We start from the raw sequence: 24,389 nt of genomic DNA on the forward strand, positions 1-24,389 counted from the left end.
ATGCAGAGCAGTGGCTCAGAATTAGAGTACTGAGTCTCCAGTGCTTGGTGAGCTCAACACAGACCCCATGTGAAGTGTGACAAGGTGTGTCAGGTCTATAGCTGTCCTGAGATCTTTGGGTACTATGGCATGAGTGATTCTGCAGGTGGACAGCGAGGGGCTGGGTTGCCAACTGAGCAACCAATGAAGTACATCAGTGAAAGCACTGTGGATGCCAAAGCGGTGTTACCTACCCAGAATGGGTGCCAGCAGCCTTTATCCCCAGCTGGCTCCCCCCCAGACCAGTCTGTCTAGCTGGTGGCTCCAATATGAAAGAAGCAGTTAAATGTGCAGGATGTACCAGTTCTGTGTGACAGCTAGGTGGGAGTAGTCAGAAAGCTTCGGTGTTCGGTGGCATGCCTGTTTCTGAGTTAGCTTAGTGCCATGTGACATCAGTATTTTGGCAACTGATGCCTCTTGTCACTTGCAGGGGAGCATGCACAGCCCTCCAGGGAAGGTGCAGGGTTAGCAGCGGAGGTGGTGGCTTTCTGTCTGTGGTTGCTGAGATGTGGCCTAAGGTGTATGGGCCGGTGAGGATGTTCTGGCAAAAGGCTGCAAGTATGAAGTGCTTCTGGGTGTGGAAGGTTAGAAAGGCCATGGAAGGCACTATGGTGCCTCCTGAGGAGGAGGAAGAGGAAAGGTGATAATAGTGATGCCAGAGCACAGAGAATCGGGGACAAGGGTAACAGCCTAGAGGCCCAGACTGGTCACAGCTGGTTTAGATTGGGGGGGGTGTGTGGGAGGGTGGCGCAGAAAGTTTTTTTTTTCACCCCGCTTGAGGCCATGCTGGGTTTGGCCAGGCCTCAGACTGCCCTGGTGGACAGGCAGCATGGGGAGGGGTGGTGGGGCAGTTCAGTAGGGGGTTGCTGAGAATTTGTGCTACTGTGTTGCTGTCCCTGGGAAACAGAAGAACATCATGGCATCAGAAAGCCATGTGTGGGAAGCTGATGATGGCTGTGGGTGAAGGGGTAAAAGGTGTCCCCTGAAGGGTCTGTTGGGCAGCCATGCATGTGGGAGATAGATATGTAATGTGGCTGCTTTCCATGGAGTGCAACATGGCAGGGGCAGTAAGGGAACATTCAAAGGCAGACCTCTTGGTGCAAGCTCTGGAGATGTTGGTTGCCTTCATCTGCCTTCTCCCCTCACTGCTGCACTATTTGCAGATGGCAACAGCAGCAAGGGTGACAGCTTGCTTGTCGGGGCAGTCACTGTTGAGATGAAAGGTAGGGGAGAAAGAGCAAAAGAGAGAGGGAACAGAGAATGAATTCAAGTTGTGTGCTGGGTCTGGCAGTGAGCAGGCAAGGACAGGAGCAAGCAGCTGCTGAGTGTGAAGGTCTCCAGGAGGTAGAGTGTGTCTGTGTGGGAGGTAAGGGCTCTTGGTTTACAGGGGAGGAAGCGCTGGGTTGTAGGCACTGGGCTGCAGCTGAGTGCTTACAGTGTGTGGAGCATCTGAGTGAGAAGGAGCCAGGCTGTTGTGGAGGACTCTGCCAGAAAACTCTTCAGAAAAAGGCCCTGAAGTGCAATGTGTGCCAGCAGCCCTCAGTGAGATACATAGGCACACATGTGTCTCTCCTCCTGCATGCTCCTGCTGGCAGTGTGTCAGGCTGGCCCTTGGTCTGTCACTTGTGTCACTGCCTCATCTTTGTGCTTTGTGCCAGCCTGTCACTGCCTTTCCAAATGCCTGGCTGTTGCCTCAGCGGCCCAAGTCATTGCTGTTAACATAGCTGCTCTAACCAAACAGTTGTGTATGTGGCACTTGCTGCCTTTGTGCTGTGAGTGTTGTGTAGTGTAACAGCCTAATAAAAGCCTGCAGCATGTGTAACTAACTGACTAACCAACTCTCTGCACGGGTACTCTGCTTCTCTGGTTCTTACCCTGCCTTGGGGATGCACCTCATGAGCTTGCAGCTGGGGCGGGTGTCTGAGAGGCCAGGCCCCAGCTGTCCAGGAAGGGTGAGTGTGCCTGGATGGAGCAAAGAGTGTTTAGGGTGCTGAGTGATCAATGGGACTCGTACCTGGCCATGACAAAAGGGCATGTGAAGCTATGTTGGATCCCATGGGGCTGTTGGAGTGGGTGTCCGTGTGCCTGCAGGGTTTGTGTAACCGAGCCCTTGGTTCGCGGGAGTTAGCCACTTCGCACAGGGCAGTGCCCGGGGAGGAACCAACCAGACGGGTTTGAGGCCTCCAGCTGCTGCGCGCAGGCTGAGCGGGCGAGGACCGAGGCCGAGCGGCGCTGAGAGCAGCCCGGCGGCGGCGGAGGGCAGGCGCGGGCAGAGGCGGTGGCGCTGAGCTCTTTATTTCTGTGCGGGGCTGCGGGAGCGGCTCCTCAGTGCGGGAAGCTGCCGGCGTCGGCGCAGGCGTCCGCCAGCAGCGAGTCCTGCGGGAGAGAGGCAGCGGCAGCGCGAGCGCCGTCACCTCGCCCGCGCGGGGCCGGTTCCGCGCGCGGGGGCGGGGCGGTGCTCACGTGCAGCAGCTCGGGGTCGGGCAGGTGGCAGCCGTACAGGGGGTTGGGGATGGCCACGAGCGGCCGCGGCCCCGCCGCCGCCGCCTCCTCCTCCTCCGCCCGCAGGTCCGCCTGCAAGGGAGCGCGAGTTGGCGGGCACGCTGCCGCCCCCTGCCGGGCACCCTGCCGCCCCCTGCCGGGCACGCTGCCGCCCCCTGCCGGGCACCCTGCCGCCCCCTGCCGGGCGGGCGAAGCCCCCCCTGCCGCTCGGCATCTCGCCCCCCTCCGCACCTCCCGCGCCTCCCACGCGTGCTCGCCCGCCTCTCGGGACGCAGCGCAGCGGGGCCACACTCTCCCCCCGGTCCTCACCCCGCAGAGCCCGGTTCCCAGCCGGCACATACCTGAAAGTAGCCGAACTGTCCCTCCTGCCGCCGCCTCTTCACACAGTAATAGGCGACGCCGGCCCCGGCGGCCAGCGCCACTGCAAAACTCAACGCTGACAACGTCCCTGTGGCCACCGACCCCTGCGCCATGCCGTTCACCTGCGTCGAAAGACAGCGGCCTGGGTACAGCACTCGCCTGGCAGAGCCATGGGTTCCCCACACAGCCAGCCTGCTGCACCTTCCCTAGCATGATCGTGGGCAGCCCCGCCAAAGTAAGCCATGCCAGAACAGAGAGGAGGATGTCCTCCAGGGGACCTTTAGAATGACTTAGCTGGCAGCAGCCCTGGGAATGAGGACGAGGCAACTGTTTCAGTACCCTCTTCTCTCACCTGACCAAAATGAACAACGGGTGGTGGGATCCTCAGCGGCTCTGCAATTGCATGAATGATGCCGTTGAAAGCCATAATGTCCCACTCCACAATCATCGTGTCATTGATCCCCTTGGTGTCCTACAGCACAGGGTGGAGATGATGTCATCTGACCAGAACACCTCCTCGTTGTTCCCTGTCTCAGAAGAAATGTGGTGAAACCTTGTGGGTTTTTTTTTTTTTGACCTGTTGAACCTACTGAGTGCTCTGTACTGTTGCCCACTGAGAGGTCTGATACATGGAGGTCATATCCTGACTTGGATGGGATGATGGTGCCTGTTGTGAGATTGAAGCTGAAGAGGACAATGTTGCTGGATGACACATGGAGCTTCAGTTCTTCTCCTGTCAGTGTCTGAAAAAGCAAGAGAGCACAAGAATGGAAGCCGATCCACCTCACTGCTGTGCTGGCTCCATCATGCAGCCCCCACCTGCCCAGACACCCTCCATGGCCCCAAGACATGGGCATCATGGCACAAAACTACTTGGCAGAGGATGGCAATCCCCATTTTTAGAAACAGTCAAAGCTCAACTGGAGAAGGCTCTGAGCAACCTGACCTGAATGGCTCTTCACAGTGCAGGGTTAGACTAGAGGCATCCAGTCATTTCCTCTGACCTAAATTTCTCCTCCGTCCCCAGACTCTATTTCACATCACCACCATGCCAGCTTTGGCAGACTTCTCTGGGGCTCTGATAATTCATCCATGGGCCTTTGGGTGGCCACTCATCCCTGCTTGCTTACTTCATTGTCTGTGAAGCCAGAATTCAGAGGGACAAAGAGAGTTTTGGGAGCGGAGTCATCAGATAAATAGGTGAAAAAATCCAGTCCTTCTTCTGTGTCATTGGCAAAATCGAGCAACATCTGCAAAAGACGGGAGATCTTCCCCATCAGCACGCTGCTGGCTGCTCAGTGCTGTCACCCTTCCCACCCCAGGAAAGAAAATTGCTCTGGGTTTGTGCTTTCTACCCTGCATGCAGACCAAAACACTGCTTCTCCGTGTTCTGGCTGGTCCCTCCCTGCATCTTGTGGCCAGCTGCTGGCACACTGAAGGACCAGGGGAGCATCACTTACGGAATAGAAGGTAGAGAAGCGAGCGTGGTCTGCGAGCACGTCGGGAAGTTTGCCACTGCACCAATACCCATCTCCCACGAACCCATCACGGCAGCTGCAAGTCAGATCTGCCAAGGAACAGCAAGACGTGATGAACCTTGACTCACTAGTGCTGGCCACACTGACAACTTCGCCCTTGTCTTCTGGATGCCACTCAGCGTGTTGCCTCCTGGTACAGGCATGAGGTAGGGGGAGAATCTGCCTGCCTGCCCATGCCTCATACTCCAAGGGCAGTTCTCTGGCTGTTGCCCGATGTACCTCTTGTGCCATACAGGACTATCCCAGGAACTGTGCTTGTACACTCACCCTTCTCCCGGTAGCAGTAAGCATCCCAGGTCTCACTCAGGTTGCTTCTGATGCCATAGTCCACGATGCCCACTCGGTTACCCCCACAGCTGGGGTTGGGGTAGGCTGTAGGGTATCCAGCTGTGCCATTGTCCAGCCAACCCACTAAGCACAGGTGGAATCCCATCTAGCAGAGGAAAATAAATAATTAGATTACAAATAACATCTCTAGGCCATGTTCTCTGCTTTGATGCACACTCCCATCCATGAAGCCTCATCCAACATTCCCTCAGCACTTAAAGGGCTGGGCACTGCCAGAAGTCTCCTGCCAGTGAGACTGGCCAGACCCACCAACCCTCCTGGTTTCCATGCATGTAGGCAGAGCAAACAGGGCCTGACTGAAGGCGCTAGAGGTGAGGTCCCCTACCCAGGTGCCTTGAGCTTGTTACAGCTGAATTGGAGGGAAAAGCACTGCGCAGCCCCACCCCAGAAGGCAACGGAGCCGGCCTCTGACCTGCTGTGCTGCCGAGAGCTGCCGGAAGGTGGCCAGGGAAGCGCTTTCCGCAGCGCAGGCGGCGTGAGCCTGCTCGTAGGTGAAGTCGTACTTCTTTCGGGGTGACTGCAGATGGAAGACTCCCATTGTCTTGTCTGCGAAACACCAAGGGCAGGGAGCTTCAGTGGGGTACGGAGAGCGAGCAGCCTCCCTGGGGCTGTCGCACGGGTCCCCTGCGTGGGCACAGACAGCACCACCAACGGGGCGTGCTCTGTGCTGCGTGGGTGGGTGGGATGTGGTCGATGCTCAAGTGAGGGCAGGGTCAGGGACACCATGGCTTCTTCTCAGCTTCTGGCTTTCCACAAGGGAGTCAGTGCTTACTGGCAGAGTAATCCCATCAGAGGCCATCTCCTGCATCACACGGGAGCAGACAAGGATGGCTCATCCTCCCCATGTGACATGTAGGGAAAAGGGGGATATGAAAAACATGCTACAGAAACAGCCTCTGTCTCCTTGGCCCTCCCACCTTCCAGGTCTCCTGGGGGGTACCCCAGCTACAAAGTGAAGGGTGAGGGAGTGTGACCTCTCCACAGAACATCAGCCCTGGCACTGTGGAATTGAGCACACTCACCATGAAAGTGCAGGTCAGTGCAAATGGCTTCCCGGTGGCACTGCCCATTGTCCTCCAGGCACCGGTCAGTGGGAGGCACAACCTGTTCCAGGCACTGGATCCCATCACCCACATAGCCCTGCTTGCACTCACAGCGCCGTTCATTCTGCAGCACAAAGGAAGGGTGAGTGAGCATCAACATGCATGTGCCAGCTTGGGATCCCTGTACTGCTGTGTAGATGGGGCTGAGCCTTCAGAACACCTCTACAGCCTGCTGAGACTATGACAGAGATATGCAAGGCCACATGGCCTCTGTCCTACCCCCATGCCCACTGCAAATAAACCAAAAGATGTCACACAGAATCCTTTGGCTCATGCTGTTTGAAAGACAGCTGAGATTTGAGATGCATGGCTCATGATTCCTGTATTACATCACACTCCCAAGTCCCATCTTCTGGCCTGCAGTGAGGGCAGCTTTGGTTCCTCTGCAAAAATGGCCAGCATCATCCCAAAAGGACTGCTTCAGAGCCCCCAGACCAGCCCAGAATGCCACAACTGGCACAATTTATGAACCTTAGACAGAGGAATGGGCAAAAATGGCCTCATCATAACATCACCAGGCATCCAACTTAGGGCATGCCCCCTGCCTGGCAGCAAGGACCTGCAGGATGAGTGCAATGGAGAGGAGGGGCAGGCCTGGAGACTGCAGTAACAAGGCACATGATTGCATCACAGGATGTCAGGGGTTGGAAGAGACCCAAAGAGAACGAGTCCAACCCCCTTGCCAGAGCAGGGCCATACAATCTAGCTCAGATCACACAGAAACACATCCAGACAGGCCTTGAAAATCTCCAGAGAAGGAGACTCCACAGCCTCCCTAGGGAGCCCAGTCCAGTGTTCTGTGACCCTTACAGTGAAGAAATCCCCCCTTGTGTTGAGGTGGAACCTCCTGTGCTGCAACTCCTTGTGCTGCTTGCTCCTTGTCCTATCCCACAGAGCAAGTGAGCAGAGCCAGTCCCCACCTCCTGACCTCCAGCCCTCAGATATTTATAAACATTTATTGAATCCCCTCTCAGTCTTCTCTTCTCTAGACTAAAAAGCCCCAGGTCCCTCAGCCTCTTCTCATCAGGCAGTGCTCCAGTCCCCTAATCATCCTCATAGCTCTCCACTGGACCCTCTCCAGCAGATCCCTGTCCCTCTTAAACTGGAGAGCTCAAAACTGAACACAGTACTCAAGATGAGGTCTCACCAGGGCAGAGTAGAGGGGGAAGAGAACCTCCCTTGACCTGCTGGATAAACTCTTCTTAATACACCTCAGGATCCCATTGGCCCTCTTGGCCACAGGGGCACATTGCTGTCCCATGGATAATTTGTTATCCACCAGCACTGCCAGCTCCCTCTCCACAGGGCTGCTCTCCAGCAGATCACCTCCCAGCCTGTACTGGAGCAGTTTATTGTTCCTGCCCAGCTGCAGGACTCTGCACTTGTCCTTCTTGAACCTCATTTGGTTCCTCTGTGCCCAGCCCTCAGTCTGTCCAGGTCTCGCTGGATGGCTCCACAGCCTTCAGCTCTATCAGCCAAACCTCCCAGTTTGGTTCATCAGCAAATTTACTGAGCAGACTCTGCCCCCTCATCACTGTCCTGCAACAGGCTGAAGCATGCAGATCTCCTGGGCTCTGCAGGCTGTACTCACCGGCCCGGTGCTGATGCAGGTTGCATGCTGGCTGCAGTCCCCGTTCCTGCCGTCCGCACACCTGTCCATGGGGTCACAGACGTGGCCATCACCTGTGTACCCAGGGGCACAGGCACAGGAGACATTCACGCCAACTTGTGTGCATTGTGCATGCCTGGCACAGCCCCCGTTGTCCTGGCTGCACATGTCGATCACTGCAGGGACAAAAGTAGTAGGTTAAGCATCTTGCTAGGTGTCCTGGTGGTCAGTCTGTCTGTCCTGCCAGCTGTGACACCAATATGGCCATCAGGAGATGGCTACCTGTTGCCTTGCTGTGTTGCCTGCTTTCTCCCCTGTGCTCCAGCCCTTACCTGAGCAGGTTCTCCCATCTCCTTCGTAGTGTAGGTCACATTCACAGAGATTGCCGGAGCGGCAGACAGCCTGGGGGTGGCATGGTGGGGAGCAGGTGGGAGTCACGACTGAAACCAGAATACATGCAGGTGAGAATGATCTAAGGGCTGCCATTGCAGCCTCTGAACTAGGCCATCTGCCCTGTGCTCCCCACTCTTTCCCCCAGAGCTTGTCTGCAGATAGTTTGCCCACACACACATCAAGCCTTCCCCTCACCCTCAGAATCTTCTTGGAGCACCTCTGAGCTCAGGGACTTGTTTAAGATCGAATGGAGTTTTCCTTCCCACCACCTCAACTCCTGTGAAACTCAAAGGCCAGATCTCAGGATGAGCAGCCCCCTGCCCCACCCCAGAGATATTCCTCACTGGCTGCTTAATAGCGTCCCTGCGCCAGGCTGTAGTGGGTGGTGGGTCTTTGCATCCCTCACCTAGCCTGGTTTCGCAGCGATCTCCAGTCCAGCCCTCGGAACAGAAGCAGAAGCCATCTCCGTGCAGTCCTGCATTGCACACACCATTCTCGGTACAGCTACACTCTGCGAGGAGCAGATAAAACCGGTCACGACATCTGCCTCGCTGCACCCACACAGCCCCACTGCTGCCCTCTCCTGGACAGTTATAGAAATGCAGTTCTTGCTCCTGAGTCCCAGCATAAAGCCTTCAACAAGATTCGTGGAGACTTTACAAGGCCCAGGGTGGGGTGGAAGGATGGAGGACTGCCTTGTCCTCCCTTTGCCTTTCCTTCACATGGGCACAGGTTCTTCCTGAGAATGTCCCAGGGGATGCTCTTCTGTATGGGGTTCATCACAACTTAGAGACTTGTCTCCCAGCTCAAAATACATCTTAATACTTTCTGCCAGACTGGGGCTCTTGGCTGTGCTTGACAATAAAAAGGGCACGTAGACGCAAGGTCCTCAACAGCATGGCTGCACTGCCCACAGTTTCTGGCACGTCTCACTGAGTCTTCTCAGACTACAGCTAGATGAGCAGCTGTCCAGCCAAGAGCTCAGGAAGGCAAGTCCCCGGCCCCAGAGGTCTGACCCAAGCATTGTGGGGGACCAATGCTCGTGTGGCAGCACTGATTCGTGTGCTGTGGGCTGCAAAGAGGTCATGCCAGCAGCACCTGCTCCCCCTGCAAGGAGCACCAAGTGCCCACCGGTGCCACCCCACAGCATCCCCCTCACCTCGGCAGTCTGGCCCGTATCTGTCCAGAGCACACAGCTCACAGCTGGTCCCGATGAAAGCCTCACTGCAGTTGCATCTCCCCGAGCCGCTGATTTTGTCGTCGCAGGTACCGCGGTTGCCACACGGTGCCTCCAGTCCTCCCGGGCACTCTGCAAATGTGACACCTGAGTGAGGCTGCGGTGAGAAACGACCCTGTGCTGCGGGGGAGCCACCCGCTGGGCAGTGCAGAGCCTCTACTCTCGGTGCCACACAAGCTTACAGGGTGCCTGGGCCACAAAATCTGCTCAGCGGCCTGGGGAGGGAGCGCTGGGGACACCTCACAAGAATAAACCTTAGGAACAGGGGCAAAGAGGGACAAATGCAGCAGAGCTTCCAGCCAGGGAAGCCTCTCGGTTGCAATGTGTCAAGTTTGTACTGGCTCCTCCTGCCAACCTGGCAGCAGATTCATCCAAGAATGTGAGAGCTGCCCCTGCACAAAGGGTGGCAGGGAATGACTAGTCACTGGCAACATCTAGGGGGGAGTGCTATGTCTGACAGCCACCCCCAGCAGCCCTGTGCCCAGGACTCTCCCCAGGGAGAAGGAATTCTCCAAGGAAAGGGAATTCCTTGTTTTGATGCCATCTGCATGCACTCCCTGTACCCTCTACAGACTAGGGCATCCTGCCTGGGGTTTTGCTCCAGGGAAGCACATCGATGCACAGCAGCCATTGTCTGCTTCGGTGGAATTGTCACTTTGTTGCAAGGGGAAGGGCTGGGACGGGAGAAGGCGGCGCAGCTCCTCACCCCGACAGTCACGGCCGTAGTGGTTTGCGCAGCACTGAGGGACCCACTGGCTGGAGACGCAGCTCCTCCTGCAGCCTCGCTTCAGAGGCCCCCTGGAATTGAGGTGTCTCCTGAGGACGCCCCACGGGGAGGATGGCCGCAGCATGGAGTTGCGGTGAAAGAGGAGACTGTTCCGCAGCAGCTGGCTTCCGAAATAGTAGCAGGGCATGGTGTCTCCCTGCGAGGGAGCAGGCAAAACACAGTCTGCCACGCCGGTCACTGGTGGCTCACTCACACTTCACTTGTGCCACTCATTCAGTTTGATGACAAGCTACAGAGGCTTTCTAACATGTGATGGGGCTGGTGACAGAAGAACTGCTGATGTGCCTTAGGGACATGCCAGAAGCCTTGCAGTGAGAGTGGAATGTAGCCACTTCCCCTCAGGATTGCTTACCATCTGATCCCTGGTCCATCTCCAGCAGTCAGGCCGAGCTCTTTTGCTATAAACCACCCAGAAAAGCAGCCAGTGCTGCCCCACAGACTCCTGCAGCCACTGTTGCCCACAGTGACTGACCCAGCAGAGATCACTGGAGCCCCAGATCCCATGTTGCTTAGTTCAGTTCCTGCCCTACAGGACTGTGTGACTTAGTGCAAGACACAGACATTGTGACTGAGCTGAGGGACTTGCCACATGCCTTCAGTTTGCTGCTAAAACATAAGGGGCACGTGGGTACTGTCACCAGCCCTGCAACAAGTCTCCCTTGTGACAAGCTTCGAGTGTTACCTGTTGAATGGAGCCAGGAGGGCAGGGCGGCTCAAAGCCACAAAGTCCGCAGCTCTCTGTAGATCCCTGTGGAGAGGAGAGAGAAAGAAAGCTCACAACATCTTAGCCTGTGCTTCTGCCTCTCTCAGCTGCTCAGAACTTTGCCAAGGAAGAGCAACATGTCCTCCCAATATCCCTCCTCCCAGGCATGGGGCACAACAGGTGGCACAGATACTCACTGGCCGCATTGCAAGTGCTTACCTGCAGCTCAACGAAGATGAACTCATCACACCGAGATCCCAGATCTGGTGGCTCCAACAGCCTATCAATGCCATAAGCAATGCCCCCATTGAATTCCATGTGCCTCTGGATGATGGTGGCATCGTCATTGCCCACTAGAAGTTCACCCTACCAGAGGAAGAAATCAGCTTGTGATTGGGGCCATCCTACATCCTGGCTGCATCACCCAAAGGCTAGCCTTTTTTGGCTGCCATGACTTCTCAATCACCTCCTGTGTCCTTGACTGTCCTTCTCTGTGACTAATTTTCTTGGCCATCTCTTCTAAGAAATAGCCTCTATCCGTGCAACACATGCTCTATAGCAGTCACGGCCCCATGTGGTTGGCCCCACAAGCTGGCCATTGTGAAGTGCATGTGCAGGCACCACAGGCCTCCACATTTCCCTCCATGGAGTCTCCAGCCTCTCTCCAGGCTCAGCTGTAGCCAGGAGAATGGGGTGTCTCAGACTGCAGGCATCCTAACTTTGTGTTCACATCCTGCCACTGACAACCATGGAGCATCAGTTGCCCCGTGGCTATGCTCAGTGGGAAACAGAGCCCAGCTTCCCCATCACTTACCACGTGGGTTTTGCTGCAGCTGAATGAGATGGTGGAGCCATGCATGGTCCGTATGGATTCGAGCTGGGGCACGTTACCTGCAACAATCTAAGAGGGAAAAACAAGAATGTGAAGGGGCAGGCAGAATGGCAAAATTGGCAGGTCACACTTCTCACAGAATGCTGCCTGGTGAGGGCAGGGGTCAGCAGCCACACTGTGTCAGCAGGTGAAGCTGCCGTGGGTGGAACAGAGTAACTGTGTTGGGTTAGTCCCATTTCCTCAACAGGGAGAGCCCAGCATGCCTAAGCAGACCCAGGGTTTGCTCAGCTGGACTCTTCCTTTGTTCATCAACCCTACAGACAAAAGCCTGTCTGTGAACCTTGTCTTGACACTCTGAGGGTAATGTGGCCTCCCCAAGAAGCTGATGACAGAAGGTTTCAGCTCAGCCATGTTGCACAAGAGGTCCACAATGAAGCGTCAGTTTCCTTGGATGCTCAAATAGGTTTGGATCCTCTCAGGACAACCAACAAAGTACTGGACAAGGTCCCTCTGGCAGAACCATAGGCAGGCAATGGCCCTACATGCAGCCTGCTTGTTGTCACCTTTGTGTCCCTGATCATGTGTGCTTTGAGGTAGGAGGCCAGCACGTCCCGATGCTCTCTGCGGTACAGCCACTTCTGCCTCTTCTCCGGCAGGGCGTTGAAAGCAGCGTCTGTGGGCCACAGCATGGTTAAGGGTCTGTTCCGGGGGTCACTGATGAGGGGAAGCAGCTCTGCATCCTGTCCAGGACAAGAGGGGATACAAAGGAAGAGCCACAAGCCAAAGCTGAAGGTGCACATGTACACATCAGCTCCCCTCTGGGCAGCAGGAGCGTAGGTGCTCACCTGCAGCAGCTTGCTATAAATGGTGTACCCATAGGCCTCTGCCACCGCTGTGATATTGTGCTGCAGAGGTAAGAAAAGCAAACAATCATCACCAAGAGGTCCCCCTCTGCACCTGGACCAGCAACACAGGGGAGAAACCAGACAGCTAACAACTACAGCAGCTACACATGACAAGTTTCTCTGTCATCATCATGCCAATACATTTGTCATCCCCAGAGCTGGTGTTCAGAAGCCACCACTTTTCCGATTCATCCTGGGTAGATGCTGCTATGGCAGAAGCTGGGATGGATTCCAGCACCCTGTTCTGCACAGAAAATGTGTTGTTTACTGTAAAATGTATGAGCTGTAAGCTCCTTGTCTTCATTTGAGGAGTACCAGAGAGACACTGGTGATCTCACACTGCAATCTGCTCTGCACTGGAGACACGGTGTGATAGTTGGCATGGGACACAGTACCCCTGCCTACATCCAGTGATGTTCCCTAGTGATGGATAAAGCTCCTTCTGTCCCAAACATGGCTATACCAGAAACACTGTCACCTTCAGATGCCAAATCTATGTCCTCACACAACCCCAGCACAGCTAGGAACAGGGAGGAAAAGCAGTCCACGCAGCCTCAGGCTGACGTTTTGTGAGGGACAGATATGCTGTCCCTCAAGAAACGTCCTCAGCACAGCAGTTACCTGGGCAGTCTCTGCTTTGGTATTACCTGTGAGATGGAGGAGATGTTATGGTCCACCAGGTCGCTTGGAATGAGGAGCTTGTCGATGAAATGAATGACCCCATTTACACCAATGATGTCACTCAGGACCACTTTGGCTTCCCCATTCAGATAGATGCTATTCTGAGAGAGAAGGGATGTGATGAGATGCCTCACCCACACTGCTGCCCCGTGAGCCATCTGCCATAGTGGCCTTCAAATGACAGAAGTGACATCCTGAGGGCAAGGATGACATGAGAGAGGGCAAGGAATTGTGGCAGAGAACTACCTCTTTCACTGTGATCTTAATTTTGTGGCCAGATAAAGATGTCAGCAACTCCTGGGCTTCCAGGTCACTGGACAGCAGTTTCTGGCAACCCACTATGTGGTAGCGAAGCAGGTCCTGGAGGAGACCTCTGCTCTTCCACTCCTCAAACTGCAGAAAGAAAGCAGGAATGAAGTCACACTTTGCCTTGTATAATGAGGGCCCTAGACCTGATGAGTGAGATCTGAATTGCCCAAAGCCTCTAATGGTATTAGGCTATTCCAATACACTGGCACCAAAAACCTGTTGGCTAGGAACCTTGTTCACCAAGTCATGAATAAAGGATCTCTTTTCCTTCAGGTCTCTGCTTGCACCAAACATCCCCCCTCCACTTGCTAAGACTAGAAGGAAGGGACCAGTGAAAGTAGAATGGCAGGGCCTAGGGCACAGAGAAGGAATAAGAGGTCTTCATCAGAGATGCTTTGAAGTCTTGATGTTACCAGCCCTTAATAGCCTTGGGCAACAAAAGTCATCATGCATCACTGATTTGGCACCATTCCTCTGAGGAACATGAGGCAAGGTCTTCAGTAAGTCTCCTTACAACAGTAGCCATGTCTATCCCTGCTCACACTGCCTCTGCAGGGAGCCAGTCTTTAAACTTCTGCTCTTACACTGGTGGAGAATGGGAGCTGCCTTTAACCCTCTGTGGTGCAGTGCTTCAATTCACTGGGCAGAACAGCCCCAGAGGGAACATTTCCACAGCCGGAGCTTGCCAAACACCTACCAGCTCTTGGGATGGGAGGACACTTACTGTTGTGGTGTTTCCTATGAAATCTGTCTGTGGGACGAAGACAGTGAAGGGCCCTGCACCAGTGAGCTCCCTGATGTTTCCCGTCTGTGTCAGAAGAGGATAAGTGAGAGGGGGTCCAGTCAGCAAAATGCTTTGCAGAGAACACAAAGAGGAATTTAGTCCACAGACAAGGACAGAGCAGTTTGTTACCAACCAGTATCATCTTGAAGAACACCGAGGCATCTTTAGTCCTTCCAAGCTCCTTAAACAAAGAGAAACAGCTGGTATTAGCAGTCCTTTCCACTTGAGACCTATGCCTTCCACTTCATGCCACAGGTTCTCCTGACACATCTTCATGACCTTTTCCTCCCCCCCGCCCATTCCCCCCAGCACTACTCCACACACGGAAGTTACAAAGCAGGCAATGATCTGTGCCTGGACCAAAGGATGCAGTGGACAGAGACATGAAAGCTGTCTGCTTCTGCAGCAGCTCTCTCAGGTGTAACTGATCCAGTACTCCTGGGACACCTCAGGAGCTTCCCAAAACCTCTGCTTGAAACTCACCATGCAGCCACTACGACTTCTGGGCTGCTGTCCAGGGCGGCAGACCCAGGATTAGCAGGGCAAACTACCTCTCCTTACCACATTAACTTCCAGTTAGAGCAAAAGCACAAAACTGAGTCCATCTCTTTTCTCCCAGCTCTGCTGTGGAGGTGACAGCTTTTACTTGCTTATGCCAGAAAAGCTTACCAGCTTGCCTAAGGAGAGCTGCTGTATTGGCAACACAGCCAGAGCCAGCCCGCTGCCCTCCAGAATGGATCCTAGGTCCTGGTATGGCCACAGGGGATACCTGCCCAGATCCCACAGACTAGGGGAAGAGGGCTCACTTGGGAAGATAAATGAATACTTCAGTTTGTTTATAATATGAAAGAACAATCAGCCTGGAGGTATAGCCAGTATTGCTGACAGGGCAGCATAGAATCATAGAATCAACCAGGTTGGAAGAGACCTCCAAGGTCATCCAGTCCAACCTATCACCCAGCCCTATCCAGTCAACTGGATTTATGGATAGTCTGCCTCAAAGGGCCTGTCCATATGATGCTACAGATCTGCTCATCTACATCGAATCAACCAGGTTGGAAGAGACCTGGCACTTTGTGATGGCACAGCTGAGCCTTGGAGGAGAGGGAGGGGTTTGCATCAGGGCAGAAGATGCTCCAGTGCTGCTCACCTGATACACTTTGCCACGGCAGGTGAAGCCATCTCCAACGCTGTGCCAGGAGCAGGAGCAGTTTCGAGTGCCAGGGCCTGTGTACTTGCAGAGTCCAAAGGGACTACAGCCTCCATTGTTCTAGCAAGGAAGGGAAAAGGCTTGCACGGAGAGGCACTGCCAACAATTTGGACGGCCAGTTGCACATGGGAGCTGCTAACTACCTCCAGCCCAGAGGAAAGAAAGCCATTCCTTCCCTCTGTCCAGTGCCTTAGGAAAAACCTCACCCAAATCCTCAAGAACTTTTCCCATGAAACAAGACTTTCACACCTTATTTCGGAATGCAGAGTAGTAACAGAAGTGATGATTCAGAGAGACATTTGACATAGTAGCAGTGCTGTGAGCAGAGGTTACTCTTATGCTTTTGAGCATGTTCCACACAGAAAGGATGCAGAGAAACAAGCCCAAAAGCCTCCAGTCCCCCATCACTGTTTACACACTGCTTCTCCCACACGACAGAATGGCAGGTGGCCAATGTATTTTCAGGTCATTGTGAGAGGCAATGGAAGCTAAACACACCAGGACAGCCCTTTGGTATGTGAAAAGGTGAGACAGCCAGCTCTAAACTATCAGGCTAACACTGCTCTTGCTGCTAACTGGTGGGAGAAAGGAATGCTTCAAGGCTGCAGCCTTCACTTCTGGTAAGAGTAAAGTGCAGACATACCTGCTCACACAAGTTGATGGGGTTGCACTGGCTCACACCATCCCCACTGTAACCGGGAAGACAGTTGCAGGCAACCTGGAAACAAAATAGGTGCTCAGCCTGAAACTTGGTCCCAATAAACACACACAATGGCTGAGCTGGATGTAAAGCATGTGAGATAGCACCCATTGCTACATGTGAATAACCATGCTTGTCCCAACAACAAACGTCACCTGAGACAGCCTCCAGCCTCTGACCAACAGGAGACATCTCATGCCCTTCCCAGGCAACTTTTCTCTGTGGGGTGTAATACACACAAGGCAGTGGACTGCAGTGAAAAGGGTTGCCTCTGAGACAATTGCACAGCTGTGACCACCTCCATAATAATGCTGCCCTGCCACTCACCATACATACTCACCTTTCTTGGGCCTGTTTTCATGCACTCTGCGTGGGTGTGGCAGCCCCCGTTGCTTTCGAGACAGAGATCAATTTCTGCAGCAAAGCAATAAGGCTACATTACTGCTGAGGGCTGCTTAAGGCAGATGGGAATTGGTGACCCAAAGAGGTATTGGAAAAGCAACAGAAAGAACCTTCCCAGCTGTGGAACCATTTTGGTGGTAAAGGGACTCATGACTGCAAAGGAACAGGGTGTGACTCCTGCCACACACCTGATAAATCTGCCCACAGAAAATCCCACACCTGCTGAGTGTGCTCTAAAGAATACCAGAAGAGTTGACTCTCCCAGAGCTCCATCCTCATCTCAGAGCACCACTGTGGGAGACTGCCCTCATCTTCTCTCTTGGGATGTCTCCATGACATGCATCAAGGTAAGAAAGCTCTCAGGGCTTTTTTGGTTCAAGACCAAAACACTGGTGTGAGGCCACCCAGCAACAGGCGTGCAAAGGGCAGTGTGGGCTCTCTGCCCAGTTTAGGGTGGCAGTGTGGTGAGGCAGTGCTGAACACTTCACTAATCATGGCTTGGGAGAACGCTGAGCACATGCCTACAGGGCTTCTATGTATGGGCATGTGTACACATAGGTGAGCCTGCACCTCAGCTGAAAGCTGAAGAGACACTTGAATCAAGATCAACCAGCAATCATTTGCTTGGAAATCATCACTACATGAACAAAGTGAGAGGAGAACTGAGTTACTCAACACTTTCAACTTAATTTTTCATGCTTTTATTCCTCTGCATGGATGCTGCCTCACTGCTATCACTGAAACAGGCACTGAGCACTCACCCAAGCAGAGAGTCCCATCACCAGCGTAGCCTTCCTTACAGACACAGGTTCTCTCTCCTGGGGACACTTTAGTACACGTAGCATGTATGGAGCAGCCACCATGATCAGTAGTGCATGGGTCTATTTCTGTAACCACAAGCAAGAGAAGCAGAATCAGCTCAAGACATGTTCTCTAGATGAACTGTGCCAGAATGATCACCCATCCTAACAAAACTGGCAACATCTTACTAAAATCCCTATTTTGCAGGCTCTAGCAGATGCAAGAGTGTCTTGTATACTTCAGGCCAGAAAACTTCTCTGCCAAAGCTTGGCAGAGTTTATGTTGAATGGCTGACAGGAAAAGTATTTCAATCATCTTTCCTCTGGCAACATGGTGCCATTTATTGCCTTCATGTAGCTTCAATGGGTGTTTGCAATCCTTGAACCTTGCCAACACTTGCTGCACATACCTGTGCAATGGGTCCCATTGCCTGTGTATCCAGCAGTGCAGAAGCACATGGGTGAGGAATCTGCAGAACTGTTGAGGCAGCTGAAACAAGAAAGGGATAAACAATCACTGACGACACCTCTTGATTTGCTCAGATGCTGGAAAACTCTACACAGCTCTGGCACATGCAAGTTAGCAACCACAATGACTACAGGAGGAGCATGTCTGAAGTTGCTCTGTACTTCTTTACAATATCAAATGTTTAAGTCACACTGGCCAAGGAGCTGGCATCCAGGCACAGGCTTCACTCCTTGCACAGTGCACCTGCATCATGCCTGTGTGCTTCTGCAGGGTACAGTGGAGATGACTGCATCCCAGTACCACAAAACAGGAGACTAGAAAATGGATAGAGAAGGCACCAAGAGGGAGTCATCACAGCCCATTAGCCTTCTTAATTCCGTGGTGGGGGCAGACAAGGCAGAAGGGGCTGGTACATGGTTGGCTTATTTGCTCCACAAATAAGGTCAGACTTGGAGTACTGTGGAGTCTCTGCTTTCCCCCATCCACATATGCAGAAGAAACTTGGAAAGAATTTATGCTCAGACAAAAAAATCCTTGGGGAAACTGGATGTGGCTTAGCACCAAAGAGCATTGCCAGAAGAGAACTGACATTTCTATATCTTTGAGTAGGCACCTTCTCCCAGTCCTCTGTGAAGCACTTAACACTGAACCACCTCTATGTAAAACATAAGTGTTTACACAGGCCTGTCTCAGAGTGACCCAGCCCCTCCCTCGTCTCTACTTACTTGGCCATTTGATGGCAAGTGTTATTGCATAAGTCAATCTTGATTCCTGCAAGAGAACACACAGGCATTTTTGATTTAGCCTCTGTGGGGACTGGTTTTGCCACCCTGTGAAGGTCCTCACTGCAACACTGATGGTGCCCTGATGGATGATGAGTCACATCAGGTGTTATGATGACTCTCCTGTCCTGTGGGGCAGCAGGAAAGCTGGAGCATGTCTTTTATGAGGAGAGGCTGGGGCTCCTTAGCTTGGAAAAGAGAAGACTGAGAGGCAGTCTTCTTGGTGCTTCCAAGTATCTAAAGGGCACGTATCAAGAGGATGGGGTCAGACTCTTTTCAGTGATGCCCTATGATAAGACAACAGGCAGGAGGCATGAACTAGAACACAAGAAGTTCCACCTAAACATAAGGAAAAACTTCTTTTCTTTGAGGGCAGCCTGGAACAGGCTGTCCAGAGAGGTTGTGGAGTCTCCTTCTCTGGAGAGAATCCAAATCTGCCTGGATGTAATCTTGTGCAACCTGATTTATGTGACCCTGCTTTAGCAGAGAGCTGGGCAAGATTATCTCCAGAGCTCACTTCCAATCTCTACCATTCTGTGAAAGCCTCTTGGAATTTCTATTTTGGCATTTGCAATAGGGTGAAGATGGTGTTCTCTGAACTGACAGGCCAATTTGATCTTATCTTGCATGGCTTCCACACTGCTAGGAATGAAGCAAGGACAGAAACCTCCTCAAACCCAGAGATAAGGCAAAAAGATTAACTTCTTTTATATTTTACATTTACACCACACAGGACAGCTTCACTTAATTTCTAGTTCCAAATGTCCCCAAAACATTTAACTTCACGACAAAATCAATCTTTGTGTGCAAACCTTTAAAATACCAAAGTACTTAGGAGCTCAGGTTCTTCCCCACCCCTCTGATACGCTTCTGGCAGGATGCAATTGTGGTCACCCTGCTCAGCGAACAGTGAATTGCTCTGGCAGCTAAAAAGGACCAAAAAGGCAAAGTTACACCATAGGCACCTTCATACTCACGTACTTTCTTGGCAGGTAGGGCCCTTCCAGCCTGGGAAGCACTGGCAGCTCCCATCCCCCGCCAGTCCATCGTTGCAGATGCCGTTGGCGCAGGCACATTCTGCAGGGGAAGTGCGAATGCTCATCACTGACAGACCAAGCAGGCCTCCCCAGCAGACTCTGCCTGCTGCTCCTAATCCTGTGCACCCAGATGTCCTAAGGAAAATGCCACAGGAGCATCACCTCTGGCTCCTGCCCAGGCCAAAAGTTCAGGAACAGACCATCCATCTCTCCTTTCTGTAGTTTGGGTGGCTGTGTGGCACAGCTGACCGTGCCTCCGTTTGAGGAGGAAAAGTGGGGCCACTCTTCTGGCTGACCACAAATGCTCACTTCCACTGTGCCTCTCTAGGTGGCCTGCCAGCTGTTCACCTGTCTCACAGGTCTGGGGACATTTCTTCCCTCCCACCATCCCTCCTGAGAGCTGAGACATTGCCACTTTTCCTCCCTGGCAGGCAGGATGGTAGAGACAAGCTGCAGTAGCCATCAGTGTCACCTGCTTTGCAGTCAGCTCCATAGCGTCCCACTTCACACATTTCACAGGCAGTGCCATGGAAACCCTCCAGGCATTGGCACTCTCCACTGCCCTCGATGCCATCTTGGCATTCCCCGTTCCCAGAGCACCACTGGCCTGGCTTCCCTGGGCACATCTCGCACATGTGTCCGTAGTAGCCGGGGCAGCAGACTGACCTCTGGAGAAGCAATAGGAACAAGTTGAGGTGAGCCACCCTGTGCAGCACAGACAAGGTACAGCTTCAGGGTGGAAGCTACTCTCTTCCTTTAACAGAGGGTCTGACAGTGCATGTGCACTGGTAGGATGGAGTGAACCCTAAGATGAGGTGCTCTGTTGCCCAGAGCTTCCTGTAAAGGTCTGCACTACTCTCAAGCAACTGTGGCTATTTGGTGCATAACACAAACGGCCAGCCCTGTGCCCACCCAGCCTATCTCCTGCCTGTGTGCCCAGCATGTTCAACTAGTGAAATACTGTTGGGCGGAGAGAGGTTTCTGCCAGAAGATGATTTGTTTCAGAAGCCTAATTCAGCTGTTCCCACTTCTTTTTGCATCTACCCATGGAAGCAGGAAACTACAATGAGACCAAGCTGGATAGTACAGATAACGAGGAACATTGTCTAATGAAGGGATGCAGAAGTGCCTGCTGAGGTATGAGTGCTGACTGAAGCTCTGCATGTAAGTACTATACGTCCAACTCCTTTGCTGCCTCCTCCCATTCCCACTAAACTTTCCAGGGAGATGTTTGAATACCTATAAGAGCTCAATTTCACACAATTATTTCTTTTGCCACTTTCTCTTTATGTGTTTTCTCCCAGCTAGACATTTTCACAGAACTGGTAAGGGCCAGAATAGCTGCAAGACCTTCTGCTCCCTTTTTCTTGGCTCCAACTAGTCATCAGTAATTTGGGAAGGCACATGCACGAGCTAAATACCATCATTCATGCCTCATTTCCTTAGGAAACCAGCCTACAAACACGTTCAACTCCTCTTCCTCTGCAGGACCAAACCCAAGGCAACAATACCAAAGCAGCAGCCCACAATCCATGACTGTGCAGGCATTTCCAGAGGTTTGTTTTTTCCTCCAGTGCCCTTTATCTTCAGGATGGAGACTGACGCTCAGACAAGCCCAGTCTCACCTGTGCAATGGCATAAATGCCAGGGAGGACCTCAGCCTAGGCTTTGCTTCTGACATTCAGCTTGCTTGTGTCAAAATGAATCTGAGGTAAGCATTTTCCTTACCAGAGAAACTTTTGCACAGGTGAAATGGCAGCCAAGTATTCCTGCATCCCCAGAGCGTAGCTCACAGCGAGCGAGGTTCTTGCTTCCTGGCAATTCCTGCAGTTGTAGTTGACACAAGGACAGACAAAAGATGTTACAATTCTTGCACAAACATTGCACATTTTTTCTTGGTCCCAACAGAGGAATAATTATTCTTATCCTACAGGAACAGAACTAAACATGTGGACTATCCTTAGCTGAGACCAATGAAGCATCTCTGGAAGTGAGGTCACCACACAGAGTCTGTTTGCCACATGCTACACCCATGGCATGCATGTCAGTTTGAACACTGAGACAAAGTACCTGGAAATTGTTTGGCATAAGGGATTGAAGACTAAGAAGTCAGATGTGGCTGCCAGGCAATTCACAACCAGTCTGGAGAAGAAACATTTTGCTGTTTTCCTCTCTGGAAACATTTGCCACTTACAAACAATCCACAGGCACATCCAGCCCAATGTGTGACCAAATCAATGCTCCAGGCTGGGGGATTGCTGTTGGCACCCCTCAACTGTCTTCCTTCATGAGAATGTCAAAAAAGTAAAAGAAGCAAACAAGATGACTTTTTCCATGCTCAGGGTGGAACTCCCAGCCCTGCATGCTTTAGAGGGCTTGTGAAATTCAAGCAAAGTGGTGCTAACTCTGCAAGGAGCTTCTTGGTTCATGCTTGTGTTTTTCCTGCATAAGGCTCCCTTGATTTCTGCTTCCTCTTACAGATGCTTACTAATGAATGAGCCACAGATGACTCAAAGGCACCTTTTTTTTTCAGATATGGAGGTAACACCTATAGATCAATGAAAGGACATCAAAGCACTGTCTGTAAACAGTCTGTGAGATGTCACATGAATCAAAGACTCACCACAAGAACCGATCCAGGAGGACACTTGATCCCCTTCTCACACTTGCCGCATCTTGACTAGGGCACAGAGAACAGGACAAGTCACATGTCTGCCCTCCACCCACGTCACACCAAGACACTAAACTTGCATTACATATGGTGCTGTACAGGCTGCTGGCTAGGACAAAGATGCACTTATTTCCACGTCTCAAAACTCCAAAAGAATGATGCATGATCCTAGGTCCTGGTTGCTAACAAAGGCTTCAGAGAAGGTCTTACTCCTGTACTTTTCAGACAGTATCATAAAACAAAGCAGAAGAGAGTCTCGTGCTGAACCTTTCCTGAGTCTCTGAGATGGGGCAGGGCTTTCTGTGGGCCTGGAGTTCCTTCATGCAAGGATGCAGATATGTTTTGTCTAAGCCATAACAAGGCAAGTCTACCTCAGTCTGAGCCGGTATTCTTCAGATAGCCAGAAGCCCCAAGGAGCATGCAGGCTGGTGTCGTGGACAGCTGGACTTGAGCCACCACTGACAGGCCACTCCATTTTCTAGAGCAGCCTGTGGGTTTGCCATGCAAGAATTGGGCTGGATTCTCCTTCCACAGCTGAGTATCTGGGAGTGCCTGCACCAGCCTGCCCCACAGCTGGCACTGTGAGAGCCCCAGCAAGGGAAATGGACATGATCTACCTAAGAGCTCAAGATCTTCTGTGTTAGAAGTACAGAGTCTGTGCCAAGTCTCCATGATGCCCCACTGCACATGAGGCTCACCTAGGGTCAGAGCACCAGCTTCTGTCTCATCCATGTGGAAGAAACAAGGCAGGCTGTCTGCTATCCACCAGTTTGGGTCAGCAGGTGGAGAGATCCTGTGAAATAGTGATCAGATCCTTGGTAGTCATCATTACCTTTTGTATGGTGGTGGTATTGGCAGTGCAACGGTTCTTCTGTATCTGGAGCACCTGTGAAACCCCCATCAGCATGCCGTTCTTTGTCTCAAGAAACGTTCCATCCAAAGGAATATTGTTGACAAACCTCTGCAAAGGAGAGAATGCCTGAGGTGATAACCTTCAACTCCTTCTGCGTGGGTTGCTTAGCAGCTGTTAGTCACAGCCGGTGGACTTGTCAGGGTGTGCAAACCAGAAATGGCTGTATCCAGCCACCAGCCTTAGAAAGCCACAGGTGAAATCAGGTCTTCAGGGGGCAGAGCAGCCTCTTACCTCTGTGTTGTTTTGATAAAACATGAGCCAGTAGGACAGCCCTAACATGCTGTTTTTATGAACTCCACTTCTCAGGTCTGTGGGCAAGAGCTTCTCTCCGAGTACAATGTGGTACTGCACCGTCTCGTTGTCCTAAATCCACAAAAAACCCCAAATGTTAGGACTCTTCTGTCTTCCCAGACTACAACTCATTTAGGGGTATGGTATAAGAAGAGTTTTTAAGTGTCTGTAATGCCTAATTAAGCCCACAGAGACTAGCAGCTTCCTATCACAGGTGACCACATCTGATGACTGTTACTAGATGAGGCAATTTATTGTGTTTTGGAACCTTTCAAAAGGTTGAGAACTGCCACAGCCAGACAGGGAGAGGAATGTGTTGTTCCATCTGTTCACTTACAAATCTACCCAGAAATTTTGCACCTGGAGTCTAAATATTCTTTTTGGATCCCGTTGCAACACCCCAGGAAAGCCTCTCATTTCTGTCACATTCCCCCCAGTTCTTAGCATCAGATAATGGTTCTCCTGTCCATGCCCAAACCCACTGAACTCAGGCTTACGATCTGGCAGTGCATGTGTCCCTGCACTTACCACGATTCAAAGTGTAAGCAAGCAGTGAGCTTACCAGCTGTGTGAGGTTGGCAGCACGGCAGTACTCCTCGATGGAGCCATTTCCAGGAACAAAGATGGTGTATCTTTCAGAGGACTCAATTTTGCCAGTGAGCTGGTATTGCTAAAGAGTGGCCAAACAGTAACGTCAGCAACTGCACCTGCACCTGCACTTGCTCAGAGCGAGCCACACATGAAATCCTTCAGAGAGGCTGGAGGAAGTGCTCGGAAATGGAATACACAACTTCAGCTCAGTCACATCTAGCCACTTGCTGCTTCTCCTCCTAGCTGACACAGGTGCAGCTTCTCCATTAGAGAATCAGAGCACCATTTTGGTTGGAAAAGCCTTCTATGATTATCAAGTCCAACTGTCAACTTAAGACCACCACGGCCATTAGGCCATGTCCCAGAGTGCCATGTCCACACATTTCTTGAACA

At 52.3% G+C, this 24,389-nt stretch overlaps 1 protein-coding gene across 4 annotated transcripts in view; it reads right to left on the bottom strand.

Annotated features, from left to right (window-relative positions):
- STAB1 (stabilin 1) overlaps positions 1–24,389 on the bottom strand; it is a 62,111-nt gene that overhangs the window by 590 nt on the left and 37,132 nt on the right. Inside the window, exons 33-69 of one of the 4 annotated variants that reach the window (XM_064156541.1) lie at positions 23,968–24,075; positions 23,346–23,477; positions 23,034–23,162; positions 22,154–22,210; positions 21,259–21,354; positions 20,003–20,198; positions 19,475–19,570; positions 18,437–18,482; positions 17,653–17,732; positions 17,204–17,329; positions 16,381–16,454; positions 15,984–16,058; positions 15,281–15,400; positions 14,264–14,311; positions 14,071–14,154; positions 13,284–13,430; positions 13,004–13,138; positions 12,297–12,356; positions 12,015–12,191; positions 11,434–11,520; positions 10,839–10,985; positions 10,599–10,664; positions 9,836–10,052; positions 9,052–9,201; positions 8,299–8,403; positions 7,832–7,939; positions 7,482–7,675; positions 5,810–5,954; positions 5,200–5,333; positions 4,707–4,872; positions 4,362–4,468; positions 4,032–4,151; positions 3,492–3,644; positions 3,254–3,373; positions 2,883–3,023; positions 2,503–2,613; positions 2,054–2,415 (exon numbers count right to left, since the gene is read on the bottom strand). In XM_064156541.1, the coding sequence (XP_064012611.1) occupies positions 2,365–2,415; positions 2,503–2,613; positions 2,883–3,023; positions 3,254–3,373; positions 3,492–3,644; positions 4,032–4,151; positions 4,362–4,468; positions 4,707–4,872; positions 5,200–5,333; positions 5,810–5,954; positions 7,482–7,675; positions 7,832–7,939; positions 8,299–8,403; positions 9,052–9,201; positions 9,836–10,052; positions 10,599–10,664; positions 10,839–10,985; positions 11,434–11,520; positions 12,015–12,191; positions 12,297–12,356; positions 13,004–13,138; positions 13,284–13,430; positions 14,071–14,154; positions 14,264–14,311; positions 15,281–15,400; positions 15,984–16,058; positions 16,381–16,454; positions 17,204–17,329; positions 17,653–17,732; positions 18,437–18,482; positions 19,475–19,570; positions 20,003–20,198; positions 21,259–21,354; positions 22,154–22,210; positions 23,034–23,162; positions 23,346–23,477; positions 23,968–24,075 (4,308 nt within the window). In that variant the 3' untranslated portion in view covers positions 2,054–2,364. Of the gene's footprint in view, positions 1–2,053; positions 2,614–2,882; positions 3,024–3,253; positions 3,374–3,491; positions 3,645–4,031; positions 4,152–4,361; positions 4,469–4,706; positions 4,873–5,199; positions 5,334–5,809; positions 5,955–7,481; positions 7,676–7,831; positions 7,940–8,298; positions 8,404–9,051; positions 9,202–9,835; positions 10,053–10,598; positions 10,665–10,838; positions 10,986–11,433; positions 11,521–12,014; positions 12,192–12,296; positions 12,357–13,003; positions 13,139–13,283; positions 13,431–14,070; positions 14,155–14,263; positions 14,312–15,280; positions 15,401–15,983; positions 16,059–16,380; positions 16,455–17,203; positions 17,330–17,652; positions 17,733–18,436; positions 18,483–19,474; positions 19,571–20,002; positions 20,199–21,258; positions 21,355–22,153; positions 22,211–23,033; positions 23,163–23,345; positions 23,478–23,967; positions 24,076–24,389 lie in introns of all 4 variants that reach the window. The other 3 variants (XM_064156539.1, XM_064156538.1, XM_064156540.1) reach the window with 3 other exon arrangements.

The sequence above is a fragment of the Pogoniulus pusillus genome, chromosome 16 (assembly GCF_015220805.1).
Source record: "Pogoniulus pusillus isolate bPogPus1 chromosome 16, bPogPus1.pri, whole genome shotgun sequence".
NCBI lineage: Eukaryota > Metazoa > Chordata > Aves > Piciformes > Lybiidae > Pogoniulus > Pogoniulus pusillus.